We start from the raw sequence: 14,757 nt of genomic DNA, 5'->3' as shown, positions 1-14,757 counted from the left end.
GAACCCAACTCTCGTCGGGGAGCGGATGTAGCTCAGTAATTGAGCACCTGCTTCCCATGGACAAGGTCCTGGGTTCGATTCCCAGGACTTCTTAAGAACAAACATGGAGAACCCAACTCTCGTTGGGGAGTGGGTGTAGCTCGTGGTTGAGCACCTGCTTCCCAAGAACGAGCTCCCGGGTGCAATCCCTGCTACACCCTTTAAAATAATAATAATATCCATGGGGGAAAGTTGTGGGGCTAGTTTGGGAAATCGAGAAGGGGCGTGAAAGCATGTGAACGACAAATGGCAATATTTAAACCGATGAGGAAATTTGTCTTTCCGGTCATTTTTAGCATCACATGCCCCAAGCCCCGTGCCTGTCGTCAGCCTCACTGGGCACTGGCTTGTGGCAATGAGTGTGCACTTTCCAGGCAGGCAGGGAAGCCGTTTCAGAAGCACGTCAGACCCGTGAGTTTACGGGTCCAGGAGAAGTTGTCTGTGTCGTGCCTTCATCGGACAAAGGTGTTGCAGCAACTAGAAGTTATACAATAGCTGCCATTTTTATGGTGCCCTCCCATCACCCACTGAAATATCTTTTAAGCAAGTTACAGACAGAATGAGCTGTCCGCCAAGTGCCTTAGGGCCAGCAGGGGAAGGTGGACGTGGTGGAGGAGGAAGAGCAGGAGAGAACTGTTGCCGACCCACCGGCCGAGGCCGAGCCCCAGTGGAGGGGAGGGGGCAGCGGGAGTTGGACGCAGGGTCCCTGCGGGACAGATGCTCGCGGCCTTGGCACGCCCCTGAGGCTGGACGCCTGCCCCCAGCCCGCCCACAGCGCCCCTCTCCGGGTTTTCTCCTCTCCGCTGGTGCTTGGTGGGACGCTGGCATTAGAGGAAGTAAAGGAGAATTGATTGGACTCAAAACCCCTTAGCAGCGATGCCCAGAGATGTACTTACCAAGTGCAATGGATGTGTCATGATGATGGGAGTGAGTGTTGCTGGGGGGGGGGGGGGGAGTGGGTGGGGTGGGGGCGGTGGGGGTGAATGGGACCTCATATTTTTTGAATGTAATATTTTTTAAAAATGAATAATAATAATAATAATAAACCTTTATCAAATTCCACTGCCATGATGTATCTAGAATCAGCAAGTTCTCTGAGACAGAAAAGGAGAGGTGAAGTTACCAGGGGGTGGCAGGGGATTCAGAGTCACGCTAAATGGTGCAGAATTTCTACCTGAGGTGTTGAAAGGGTTTGGATAGAGAGAGTGGAGGTGGTCGTGTACTGAAGCGTACACTCCAAATAAGGTAAAATAGCCAATTTTAGGTGACGCAGACCTGACAGCAATTAAGTTTATTTTTTAAAAAGGAAAGGGGTTTGCTCAGCCACTTCATAGCGATCGAGCTTTGCAAATATAATTATCCAGTAAAATGCTTTATTAATTTTATTTATTACGAGAGACACGCATTTGCTTACTCGTATGAATTTTACATGTGCATCGTTTTCTAAAAATCATTCCGTCTTTGAAATGCACGCTTTGGGGGAGGGAGGATGTGCATCCCCGGGAATGGGTGCCCCGGGGGCGCCCCGGCCTTGGGGTCCCAGGTGCCCGGGTGGCAACGAGAAGAAGGCGGCGCGCACGGGGGAGGCTCCGCGCACGGGGGAGGCTCCGCGCACGGGGGAGGCTCGGGGCCCCGCGGGGAAGCGGCAGGGGCGGCGCGAGGCGGGGCGCTGCGCCCCCGCGTGGCCGCGGAGGGGACGGGGGTCTGCGGAGCCCAGCACGGCCGCGGAGGGGGGACCCTGCCCCGGCGAGGAGGCAGGCGCGCCCGGGCTCCGAGGTCTGGGACAGAGCCTGCGGGCGCTGCGGCGGCGACCCGGGAAGAACCTGCCGCTGGATACAGAGTTGCGGGCGGCTGGTAACTTTGTAACTGTTTGCGGCTCCGTGTCAGGCGGCAAGGCTGGAAGCCGGGGCAGGGGGGTGGGGCACGGAGCGCAGTCCCTGCACCCCCGAGTGGAGGGAGGGAGGGGACGAGGGGAGGGAGTTGAGGAGGGAGGAGAGGGGAAGGGGAGGAGAGAACGGGGGAAGGATGGAAAGGAGGAGAGGAGGGGAGGGAGGAGAGAAGAGAGAAGAGAGGGAGAGAGGGATGGAAGAGGGAAGAGAGGGGAGGAGGGAGGGGGAAGACGGGAAGAGGGGAGGGGGAGGAGAGAAGAGAGGGAAGGAGGGATGGAAGAGGGAAGAGAGGGGAGGGGGAGAGAAGAGAGGGAGGGAGGGATGGAAGAGGGAAGAGGGAAGAACAGAGGGGGAAGACAGGGGAAGAGAGGGGAGGGGAAGGAGAGAAGAGAGGGAAGGAGGGATGGAAGAGGAAAGAGGGGAGGGGAAGAGAAGGGGGAGAGAAGAGAGGGAAGGAGGGATAGAAGAGGGAAGAGAGGGGAGGGGGAGAGAAGAGAGGGGAGGGGGAGAGAAGAGAGGGAGGGAGGGATGGAAGAGGGAAGAGAGGGGTGGGGGAGAGGAGAGAGGGAAGGAGGGATGGAAAGGAGCAGAGGAGGGGGAGGAAGAAGAGATGGTGGGAGGGATAGAAGAGGGAAGAGGGAAGGAGGGAAGGGAAGAGAGGGGAAGAGAGGAGAGGGGGAGGAGAGAAGAGTGGGAAGGAGGGATGGAAGAGGGAAGAGAGGGAAGAGGGGGCAGAGGGAGGAGGGAAGATGGGAAGAGGGGAAGGAGAGAGGAAGGGAGGAGGGAAGAAAGAGAAGGAAGGAGAGAAGAGAGGGAGGGAAGGGAAGAGAGGGAGGGACTGGGGAGGAGGAAGAGGGGAGGAAGAAGGAGTGGAGGGAGGAGGGGGTGGAGGGAAGCGAGACCCTGGGTGGATGGCCCGGGGTCCCCATGTCCAGGGCTGCTGGGAGTTGCCGAGAGGCCCTCGGCCCCGGGGCGCCGGCCTGAGTGCCCTGTCCCTCCCCCCACCCACTGTCCCCTCAGGTGGAGGGGCTGGGCGTGGGGGGCTGGGCTCTAGCCCCTCCAGCGGGCTCTGCCGGGCCCTGCCCACCTCAGAGGAGCTGATGCCGGCCGCCTCCTCTTGCCCCCATTTCCATGGCATGGGTTATGGGTGATGTTTATTTTCCTGTGTGTTTCTTGTGCATTATCCAGTGTTTCGGTATTTAATGTGGATAGTTCTGTAATAAGGTAGGGAAACGGGCAGGGAGAAAGGGGGGAGGGAAGGAGATGGTAGAGAAGAAGTGAAGGGATGGGAGAGGAGAGGGAGAGAGGGCGGGAAAGGAGAGGGGAGAGGGGGGCAGAGAGAGGGACGCAAGGGAGGGAGAGGGAGGGAGAGAGGGAGGGAGAGGGAGAGACGGAGGGAGAGAGGGAAGGAGGGAGAGAGAGGGAGGTTGGGGAGAGGAGAGACAGAAAGAGGGAGGCAGGGAAGGGAGAGGGGGAGGGAGAGGGATAGAAGAGGGAGAGAGGGAGGGAGAGAAAGGCACAGAGGGGAGGGAGAGAAGAGGAGAGAGGGTGGGAAAGGGAGAGGGGAGAGAGGGGGACAGAGAGAGGGAGGCAGGACAGGGAGAGGGGGAAGGAGAGAGAGAGGGAGGGAGGGAGAGAGAGGGGTAGGGGAGAGAAGAGAGGGAGGGAGGGAGGGGAAGGAGAGAAGAGGAGGGAGAGGGAGGAAGAGAGAGAGGGAGAGACAGGGAGGGAGGGGCAGAGAAGACCGAGAGAGGGAGGGGAAAGATGGGGGAGGGAAGGGGAGAGAAGACAGAAAGAGGGAGAGAGAGGGGGGAGGGAGAGAGGGGGACAGAGAGAAGGGGGCAGGAGATGGAGGGGGGAGAGAAGAGGAGAGAGGGGGAGGGAGGGAGAGGGGGAGAGAAGACAGAAAGAGGGAGGGAGAGGAAGGAGAGAAGAGGAGAGAGAGGGAAGAAGACAGAGGGAGAGACAGGGAAGGAGGGGCAGGGAAGATGGGGAGAGAGAGGGAGGAAGGGAGAGAAGGGAGGGAGAGGAGAGAGAGGGGGGCAGAGAGAAGGAGGCAGGTGAGGGAGAAGGGGAGCGAGAGAGAGGGAGGGAGAAGAGGGGGAGGAGGAGGGAGGGGAAGGACAGAAGAGGAGAGAGGGGGAGGGAGGGAGGGAGGGGAAGGAGAGAAGAGGAGAGAGGGGGAGGAAGGGAGGGGAAGGAGAGAAGAGGAGAGAGGGGGAGGAAGAGAGAGGGAGGGAGGGGAAGGACAGAAGAGGAGAGAGAGGGAGGAAGAGAGAGGGAGGGAGGGGCAGAGAAGACAGAGGGAAAGAGGGAGGCAGGAAGGGAGAGAAGGGAGGGAGGGGGAGAGAGGGGGACAGGGAGAGGGAGGCAGAAGAGGGAGAGGGGGAAGGAGAGAGAAAGGGAGGAGAGGGAGAGGGAGGGAAGGACAAAAGAGGAGAGAGGGGGAGGGAGAGAGGGGAGGAGAGAAAGGGAGGGAGGGGGAAAGAAGACAGAAGGAGGGAGGGAAAGGAAGGAGAGGGGGATGGGGGGGAAGAGAAGAGAGAGAGGGAGAGGGGGAGGGGCGGGGAGGGAGGGCGGGAGGGGGAGGCGGGCGCACGGGCGAGGAGGGCGCGGAGGGAGGCGGCGGCTGGGGGGGGGGGGCAGCGGGGTTCCCCAGCCCGTGGGGGGCAGCCTCGCGCGCGCGCCCCTCGCCCCGGCCTGACGGCGCCTTGCCCGTGTCCCCGCAGCCGCCGGCCGCGCGCGCGGGATGGAGCGCAACGCCAGCAAGCCGGACAACGCGACGCTGCAGATGCTGCGCAGCCCGACGATCGCGGCGGTGCTGCCCGCCGTGTACTCGCTCGTGGCGCTCGTGAGCATCCCGGGCAACCTCTTCTCGCTGTGGGTGCTGTGCCGCGACCTGGGGCCCAAGTCGCCGTCGGTGATCTTCATGATCAACCTGAGCGTGACGGACCTGATGCTGGCCAGCGCGCTGCCCTTCCAGATCTACTACCACTGCAACCACCACCACTGGGTGTTCGGCACGCTGCTCTGCAACGTGGTCACCGTCGTCTTCTACGCCAACATGTACTCGTCCATCCTCACCATGACGTGCATCAGCGTGGAGCGCTTCCTGGGCGTCGTGTACCCGCTGGCGTCCGCGCGCTGGCGCCGGCGCCGCTACGCCGTGGCCGCCTGCGCGGGCGCCTGGCTGCTGCTGCTCGCCGCGCTGTCGCCGCTGGCCAGGACCGACCTCACCTACGAGGTCAAGGACCTGGGCATCGTGACCTGCTTCGACGTGCTCAAGTGGACGATGCTGCCGAGCGTGGCCACGTGGGCCGTCTTCCTCTTCACGCTCTTCGTGGTGCTGTTCCTCATCCCCTTCGTGGTCACGGTGGCCTGCTACACGGCCACCATCCTGACGCTGGCGCGCGCCCCGGACCGCGGCGGCGACGAGCGGAGCAGAGCGGCGCGCCGTGTGCCTGGCGGCCGTGGTGCTGTTCGCCTTCGTCTCCTGCTTCGCCCCAAACAACTTCGTGCTGCTGGTGCACATAGTCAGCCGCCTCTTCTACGGCAAGAGCTACTACCACGTCTACAAGCTCACGCTCTGCCTCAGCTGCCTCAACAACTGCCTCGACCCCTTCGTCTACTACTTCGCCTCCAAAGAGTTCCAGCTCCGCCTGCGCAGGTACCTGGGCTACAGCGGGCTGCCGGCCGACAGCCTGGACACGCGCCGGGACAGCTTCTTCTCCGCGCGCACGCTGTCGGCGCGCTCCACCGGCAGCAGCGGCCCCGCCGACGCCGCGCCCGACGCGGCCGGACGCGCCTGCCTCAAGAGGCAGGAGAGCCTCCTCTGACCAGCCGGGCGGCGAGCGCCCGTGCGCCCCGGAGCTCTGCGGAGAGCTTCCCCGCCAGGCCCTTTCGCCCGCGGCCGCCGCGCTCCCTGCCTCCCAAAGACCTCGATTCGGGGAGGCGGCGAGCGAAGCTCAACGACCGCGTCTCCAGGCGAGCCAGGAAGGCGCGCACCGAGGTCTCCGAGGCGAGCCCCCCGCAGCCTCGTTCGCGCCCTGAGCGCTTGCCCAGGCCGGCAGCGTCTCCTCGCGGGACCCCTTCAGGGCCGTTGCGCTCGGTCCTGCAGGCCGGACAGTCGCCTGGGCCCCGACTGGCCCGACACCCACCCAGCCCTCTTGTTTATTTCCCCTCGGCCACTCCGGGCGCTGTGACCTCACAACAGGACTTGTGGCCCCACCCCTGGTGCTCAGTCACTCTGGAGCCCACCCACCTCTTCCCAGAACGCCTGACGCCGAGGGCTTTGGAGCGGTCACTCTGACCCCCCGGTGTCTCCTGTTCCACTGAAATGCTGCAGCGCCCAGGTGTACCTCGGCCCCCTCGCCTCCCCGGAGGGGCGAGGGTCTCCAGGTGGGGCAGGAAGCTGCTGGAGCCAGGCCTGGGGGAGGCCAAGTCTCCACAGCTGTGAAGGGGCTGCATGCAGGCAGAGGGTTCCTGGAGCAGGAGCTCACCTGTTCTCACCTCCACCTGTTCTCACCCAGACTCCACACCTCAGGCGCCTGCTGGAGAACCAGGTTGCTTTCCCATTTGGGGCGACAAGCCCTCCCAGGGTCTCTGCGCCACGCCAGGTGGGGCCGTTGGGAAACCGGCACCTGCCGCGGACGCTGATGGTGGAAACTTGCAGGAGGATCCACTCGTCCCCTGGTGCCTGCTGACGGAGCTGGCCCTGGGGCAGGGCCTCTGTCACTCTTCCACAGTCCAGAGCATACCTGTGCAAGCCCCCACACCTGAGCTGCTTCGGGAAGGAGAGAGCGCTTGCTCCCGGCATTTAGCTGAATCCCAGCACAGTTCTGGACACTTGGCAAACGCCGAGGCGTAACTGCACTGTTGGACTCCTGGACTCCCTGGAGAGAGACAAAGAGTCCTGGACTCTGTGTTGCGAGAGCCGAGAGGGGCCGGTGGGCCAGGGGACCTGCAGAGTGGGGCCAACCCAGGGTTGCCAGTCTCTCCCTAGCAGGGACCCTTGGTCTCTGTGCAGCCATTGCTGCTTTGGAAGGCAAAGAGATAGCTCTGTAGGGCACTGAAGAGGGCCACCTCCAAAATTCATGTCCACTGGGACCTGCGAGTGGGACTTCTTTGGAAACTAAAAAAAAAAACCAAAAACTCTTTGTAGGTGTGATTAAGGTAAAGGTGTTGAAATCATCCTGGATTATCTGGGGAGGGGGGCACACATCCAACGACTGGTGTCCTTAGAAGAGACACCCAGGGGAGGCGGCCATGCGAAGACAGAGGCAGAGAGTGGCAAGATGCCAGGCTCACCCGGGACCCCCAGGAGCCGAAGAGGCAGGAAGGACCCTCTCCTAGGGCCTCTGAGGGGGCCCGGCCCTGCCACACCTCGAGGCCACAATTCTGAACTGCAGCACCCTGAGCCTATAGATTCCTGATGATTCCTGTTTCTGGAGGGCGGCCGTGGGAAATCCGTGACCACGAGGACGGCAGGTCAGAGGCGCTGCCCGTGGGCGGTGGGCGATTGCCGGAGGGCCGCTGGCCGCTGGGAGACCCCCAGCCTGGAGGCACAGCCTGTCAGGAGCAAGGAAGGACGAGAAATGCCGCTGGCCGTGAGCGCGGCCATCGGTGACTCCTGGGGCAGGTTCTGGATCCAAGGGGCTGCCGCGCAGCTCCGGCGTCCCCACGTCTCACGCAGTGTGCTGCCTTCTCTTTCCCCGGAGACCTAAAGCCGGCACCTGCAGACACATCGTCATCTCACTTTTTATTTCAAGGATGAACCCAGTCCGTGAGAAGCAGGCGCTGAACCACTGAGCTACACTTGTCCCTCCACACTCGGTTTTCATTTCGGGACGTGGAGTGCACAGAGAAAGTGCTTTTGTTTTAACTTTACAGCCGCAGAGTCTGATGTCCCTGGGGCTGGACTGGCCAGGATTCCAGCCGGAGCTGCCGGCGCCTTCTCAACCAACCCCGTCTCGTCACCAGCTGACCTAGAGCCGAGCACTGTAAAGGGATATACAAATGAAAAAAGAAAAAAAGAATTTAAAGCATTTTCCCTGGAGCCAAAAGCGAGAGGCTCCCACCCACCTACCCCCTTTCATCATTTAAGTGAGAAACGTATCCTTGCCAATTCTTCCCCGTCCGGTTTGAATGTGTTTAAATCCTTTTTTAGAGGTTAAATAAGCAAGCTTCACCACTCAAGACTGTCTGCTCAGGGAAAGAAGCCCTGATTTCCCTGTTTCCTGGAAAGAGAGGGACAGAACTTTAGGGGGCTCCTGGGTCCATCTTGCAAACCCCCCTCTTGTCCTAAAGATGAGCGGGTAGCTGCTGTGCTACGTAGAAAGGGGGAGCCCGCCCGCGCTCTCTGCAATATCTGCAGCATCACATTCTGGTTTCGTGTTTTTTTTTCCATCCTAAAACCCCTCTCCTTTCTCGTCTGCCTTTGTGGAGAGGTGTTCTGTGTTGGGAGAAGATGTTAGATGTGATTATATTTCCCTAACTGAGCACCTAAACCCACGTTTTTTCCCCCTGCCTCTCAACGCTGCCCGCGTCACACCCTTCCGATGTCTGGGCGAATTTTCTCCACTGCCTCAAGCCCGGTGGCCCGGCCCTTCCGCCCCCCAGCTGACGCACCAGCGGTCACTCTAAGGAAGGACCTGCTGAGGACACCAAGGCCGGCGGCGGGGAGAAACTCAAAACCGGCCTTTTCTGAGTTCTGACTCTGCCTCCGAAAGAGCACGTGCCGTGGTCAGTCGGCAGGCCGCGCCGCGTCGTCCTGCAACGCAAACCAGCTTGTCCCCCCTTGCCCTCTGCCCACGCGCGCCGTGCGTGGCCACTGGACGTGTGGACATGCGGACACTGCTACCTCACTGTGGGTTTCTCCTGTGACCCGAGACCAGCCTCTTGGGAGCGGTCCATCGGATGGACCTGGGGACTGAGTTTTCTCACCTGCCGGGCGGAGGTGAAACGAGCTCGGCCGTCTGGAAACCGAGCCCTGGAAAGCTGAATCAGCAAGCCCCGCGCCTCCCCTCCGGTAAGAGGCAAGTTTTGCGTCTGTGCTTGGATCTGATGAAAAGAGAAAAAGCTGTGAAAACCCCAAACCACCTTCAAACAGCCTGGCGAGTTCAGAGCACACCCATTTAGGTAATATCTTTCCCCACAGGATGAAATGTCTCCCTCAGCCTTTGATGCCGACAAAGAACTGAGATTTTGAAGCTGATGACGGGCTGCCGACCTGCCTTGTAACTCTGACTCCCAGGGGCATCCAGTTCCACCCAGCGTGACAGTTTCTGTGCATTGCAGGAAATCGCAACCCAAAGGCTACAGCTCCAGGACACCTGGTATTTTGCCTTCTGTCCCGTACAAGTGCAGAGCTGGCTTTGCTCCCTGTCTGAGCACTTCAAAAATGCTCTGGGGGTATTTCTCTTTCCAGAAACTCAACCCAACTGCTCAGCTGTTGGACAGGGAAGCAGCCGTGTACATTTACCGACTAAAAAGCAAACAAACAAAAACCTACCGAATCCTATTAAAGTCTGCTGTTGGTGGGAATCGGGGGGCATGCAGAAAAGCAAAAGCCAAGAAGATGATCTGAATTTTCCCCCAGTGCCCGAGGTGGACAACCTGATCTCTGATATTGGAGATACATTCCTAAGACACACTCAGCTTCACATTCCAGTCAATGGTTTATCCTCCTGACATGCCCCTGGAACTTAACAAGACTTTCAAAGGATGGCAGACTCGAGCAATTTTTAAAACATACGGCGTAAATCAGGGGCAACGGAGCACAGAGAAGAGAGGGGGTAAAACCGAGGATTTTCTGTTAATTCTCTTTCGTGGCATGTGGTTTTGTTTTTTTAAAAATTCTTATCTGTTAGGGGTACAAACTCAAGTCCTCATAGATGGGATGTTCTGGTGGTGGATGTCTTCCTGAAATACACTCGCCACACAGACCTGATTTAGAGAACTGGGTGGAGGGAAATGGCAACTCTTGGTGATGGTGGAAGATGAGTGAAGAAAAGACGGGGTTCTTTAGCTCATTCTCTTTACTTTTGGAATATGTGAAACTATTTCTTCTGAAACATACGGTGCATTCGAAAAACGCCACAGCAAGACGTTGATTTATGCAAAATATATTCCTGAATGCCGGATGCCTTGATTTGGGGACTTTTTCCCAGCCTCAAACCGTAACCGAATACATTCCCACGGTTGAGCGCATCCCGTGTCTCGGCATTTGCTCGAGCAGCCAAAGAAACTGAAGCAACACGGGATTCAAATACATGCGGTGCTTCGTCTGCCGGCTTCCCCTGGCCACAAAGTTTGTGAGCTTTTCCCTTGCAGTCGTAGTGTGTATCCATCGGTCTGTCCATCTTTATTCCGAGCAATGTCCTACCGTGTGGGTGACCACGTGTGTTGACCCCCATCTCTGTAATCATCTTGGTGATTGGGAGAAACTGAACTTACAGCCAAAGTCCTGCATGAAGCCAGACTTTTTGACCTCAATCTCCAGGAAAAGGATGGAACCTTCGAGAAACAGGATGAAATGGCTGGCTCCGAAAACTCTTTTCCTGTTTTGTTGCGCCATGAGCACATTTCAACTCTCGATTTTTACTCTTTCCAAAGTAGGTAGCCAAGAATACGTTTTTAAGACTTAGGGATTTCATAATTGTTTAACCAAAGTAGGAATTGTTCAGGTCCAGATTTGTTGTTCCAAATCTGTGTGTGTATGTGTGTGTGTGTGTATTTTGGTTTTGTGCCTCTCTTTTTCCTTCTTTTATTTCTTTTTCTTTTTAGTCCATTTTTTATTTTTGTTTTTAATTTTTTTTCATTTATCAGTTTTACTTTTTAATTTTTTTTCTTTTTTTTGGCTTTTTTTTCTTTATTTTTTCTGTTACAAAACTTAAGCTTTTGACTTTGACTCTTTTTTTAATTAGAGAAGTTGTGGTTTACAGGACAATCAATCATGCATAAAACACAGGGTCCTCATATATTACTCTATGTTAACACCTTGCATTGGTGTGGTACATTTGTTACAATTGATGAAAGCACATTTTTATAAATATGCTATTAACAACAGTCCATGGTTTAACTTAAGGTTCACTGTGTTATGCAGTTCCATGGATTTTTAAAATATATATATATTTTAGTACCATATTAAAATCTAATCCCTCCCTTAACCACATTCAAATATATAATTCAGTGCCGTTAATTACAGCCACTGTCCGCCATCCGTTACCAAAATATTTCCATCATTCCAAATAGAAACTCTGCACATTTTTAAGCCTTAAAATGCCCTCTCCCCACCCCACCTCCTGGTAAATTCTATTCTAGTTCCTGACTCTATGAATTTACTTATTCTGATTACTTCACCTCAGTGAGCTCCTATACAGCATTTGTCCTTGGGTGCCTGGCTGGCTTCACTCCACACGATGTCATCAACTTTGGCCTTTTAATTTCCTCAATGTCTTTGGAAACCTCTGCTATTCTGAAATCCTAAAAAGATTCTTTGCTACCATTGAAATGAAGGCGAAGCACGCAGGGAAGGAGATTTCGGAAGAGCGCAAGATGGATAACGAGTTAAATAGAACTTTTCTTAATAGTTTTGGGACTTGCTGTCAAACCCCAATAGCGGCTGATGATCCAAAGCCTGCCCTGGAAGGGGCGTGCCCCACCCCTCACCTGTATCGGCTCATTTAACCCGACACGGAGAGGTGGAGGCAGGCACTTTTTTTTTTACGGTACCGGGGCTGGGAATTGAACCCGGGACTTTGTATGTGGGAAGCCGGCGCTCAACAGCTGAGCCACATCTACTCTCCTGAGTTGCTTTTTTTCATTTTGTTTTGCTTGTTGTTTGCTTGTTTTTAGGAGGCACCAAACCCGGGACCTCCCACGGGGGAGGCAGGCGCTCAACTGCTCGAGCCACGTCCCTGTGCCCGTTTTTCAGAGGCACTGAAGTTTTAGATCTCCGCCAGGGTCCAGAGCTGGGGAGCGGGAAGGAAGGGACTTGAGCCTAACTCAAGGATCGGCTTCGTAATACCTGCCTAAGCTCAAAGCACAATTCCCCATCCAGTAGACAGCTAACTTGGGGCTTACGCCCATCTGCCAATTCCACGTTGCTTTGGTTGTCCTCGATTTTCGGTCATTTTAAGGAATTAGGGTTTTCCTGGAGTACAGACATCAAATGAAAACAAGGTCAGGATGCCAGTGGATTCTGGTTTTCCACTTTCTAGCCACACTGAGGAAAGAAGCAAGCTGAAACTTGCCATTAAAATGAGATAATTGCTGGGGAGAGGATGGCGTTCCGTGGTTGAGCGCCTGCTTCCCATGTACGAGGTCCCGGGTTCAATCTCTGGTGCCTCCTAAAAAGAACATTTACAAAAAGAGATCATTGCTAAATAGACCCTGGAAGGGTTTCAGAAAGAAAGTTGAAATTTGAATACGGTCTGGGAATACGTTAAGAATATCGCATCGTTGTTAGTTATTAGTTCTGACAAATGTACCATAGCTATGTAAAGGGGAAGTGAGGGGGGCTGGGGTGGGGGATATATGAGAATTCTCTGTACAATCTTTGCAACATTTTTGTAAAGCAAACATTTTTCCAGAATAAAAAAAATGTATTTTTAAAAAGTGAGATTTTTTGGCTTTTCCTCCACGATCATGGCTATCAGGCATCATGAATTCCTGTTCAAGACTGCTACAATATTTGTCAACGAGCCTGTGTGTGTTCTCGACATAAGCAGAAATCTTTTAGGTTCTCTTCTGGAGAACTGGGGCAATTGACCTCATTGAACGCTTTTTGAGTCTACACATAACACCACCAAAGGCTTCTCAGTAATACTGATCCTTTAATCGATTTCTTTCAACTTTGCTTTTAAAATACTTTCCTATTTTCTTCATACCCATGAAAACTAAGTTACACCACTGTTGGCAATGAAGAAATGAAAAGGGCACCCCATGCCCAGTTGGTGGGAAAGTAAATTTGACCCCAGTTCTAGCGGGCAATGTGCCTTAATTGTAACCTTTCCTTTCAAATGTTTTCTGGCATTGGAGGAAGAATGGTAAAATTGTCATCGCTAAGCTGTTTACCTTAGCATTATTTCTTGTTTTGTTTTCAAATGTATTTTTCCTTTTTTTTTTAATTTCTTCTTATTTTTTATCATTACTTCTAATGATAGAAATTTGAGGCAAATTAAACGTTCAAACAACAGGGGGAACGATTCCCAAAACAAATGGGATGTTTTTGGGCAGGGTGTCCTGGTTGAGGCCAACTGGCAAATCAGATCCAGCTATAGTGTGCCAGGGAGGTGGGCGGGTCACCCCTTGAAGTTTTGGTGGATGTGGGAGAGCCGGGGGTGGACGGGGATGGGACCCCTGCCCCCCCTGCTCACAGCCCCTGGGGGAGAAGGTTCAGGAGAATGAACGACCCCCCTGACATGCTGTGAGAGGCTGACCGCACAGTGGGGAGGGGTCCTAGCCCACCCCAGCTCTTGGAGATGACCAGGGAGCCCCAGCCTTGACCTCTGGTCTGCAGCCGTCAAACCCTGATTCAAAGACTATCCAGTGACGCGTGGGGCAAACAGATCAATGAATGATAAGTAGCGAAAAGGGCAGGGAGCAAGGCACTCAAAATAGATACTAAGATGTCACATGGATATATATACACATAGACATATAAATACACATACGTATGTGCCGCAATCAGCTCACAATAGGTTGGCCGGAAGGGAAGGCAACACAGAACTTTACGAAATAAAGGGACAGAGAGAGAGGCACAAGAGAGGAGATAAAGATGGGAGCAGGGGACTCACAGCTTCTGGAACTGAGAGCCTCAACCCTAGTTTCTACCTCGTATTTACTGGAAACTACCAAGCAGCTGTTTGCTCTTAGAACTGTAACATCCTCTATGATAATAGGGAACAACTGCAACATCTAACAACTGCGACATCTACAATAGACCAGGTGTAACATTTACAATAAGGAACAGGTAAGCCAGTTTCCCACAACATGTATGTGCACGCCTGTATTTGCTTCCTGAAGCCACTGCAACAAATGAACACAAGCTGGGTGGATTAAAGCAACAGAAATCTCTGCTCTCACAATTACAGAGCCCAGATGTCTGACATCAAAAGCGGCTTTAGGGAGGCGCCTTCCTGCCTCTCCCAGCTTCTGGTGGCCCAGGCATCCCTTGGTTTATGGCCACATGACCCCAAGCTCTGCTCCATCTTCACGTGACCTCCCCACCTTCTGTGTGCCTCTGCCTCAAATCTCCTTCTGCCTTTCTCTTAAAAGGACACTTGCATTGGATTTAGGACCCACCCAGGTAATCCAGTACGAGACCCTTAACTTGATTTCCATCTACATATCAGGTCCTGACCTCAGGCTCTGGGTGGACAAATCATTAGGGAGCTACCCTTCAACCCACTACATCTACAGTGCAAGTTTGGTCCTCCCTGCAAGAAGCCAGGACTCCTGAGAAAGGGCAGGCTCCAGGGCTGGCGCAGGGGAGGTACCCAGTGTGCCCAGGGCACCCAGCCACCTGGAGGAGCAGAGGTCCCCACTGTGAAAACAGCTGGGCCGGGAGAGACAGGGGCCATCCAGAAGGGATTTCCATTTCTCCACCCTGAATTCCCGCCAGGGTTTGCAGGCAGCTCTGAATAGATCAGTGTCCTCCTAGAATCCAGACACTTCCGTTTCTCAGCTGGACACAGAGACGCCACCCTCCTTCACCTTTGATTTCCATTGTAGAGAAGCAACTCCATCAAGGGATGTTGATGTCACTGGGTTGGAGCCGTATGAATTTATGGGGTAGTAGTCACCCTTCACCAGGATGAAGCAAAGA

At 55.0% G+C, this 14,757-nt stretch overlaps 1 protein-coding gene across 1 annotated transcript; it reads left to right on the top strand.

Annotated features, from left to right (window-relative positions):
* Positions 1–4,677: 4,677 nt before the first annotated feature.
* Positions 4,678–12,515, top strand: LOC131277111 (P2Y purinoceptor 8). Its single transcript, XM_058291050.2, is given in 2 exon segments — positions 4,678–5,370; positions 5,372–12,515. Coding segments are annotated over 2 exon segments (1,086 nt in total). The 3' UTR covers positions 5,765–12,515.
* The last annotated feature ends 2,242 nt before the right edge of the window (positions 12,516–14,757 follow it).

Source organism: Dasypus novemcinctus, chromosome X (assembly GCF_030445035.2).
Source record: "Dasypus novemcinctus isolate mDasNov1 chromosome X, mDasNov1.1.hap2, whole genome shotgun sequence".
Classification (NCBI taxonomy): Eukaryota; Metazoa; Chordata; class Mammalia; order Cingulata; family Dasypodidae; genus Dasypus; species Dasypus novemcinctus.
This window is presented reverse-complemented; position numbering and strand designations above follow the sequence as displayed.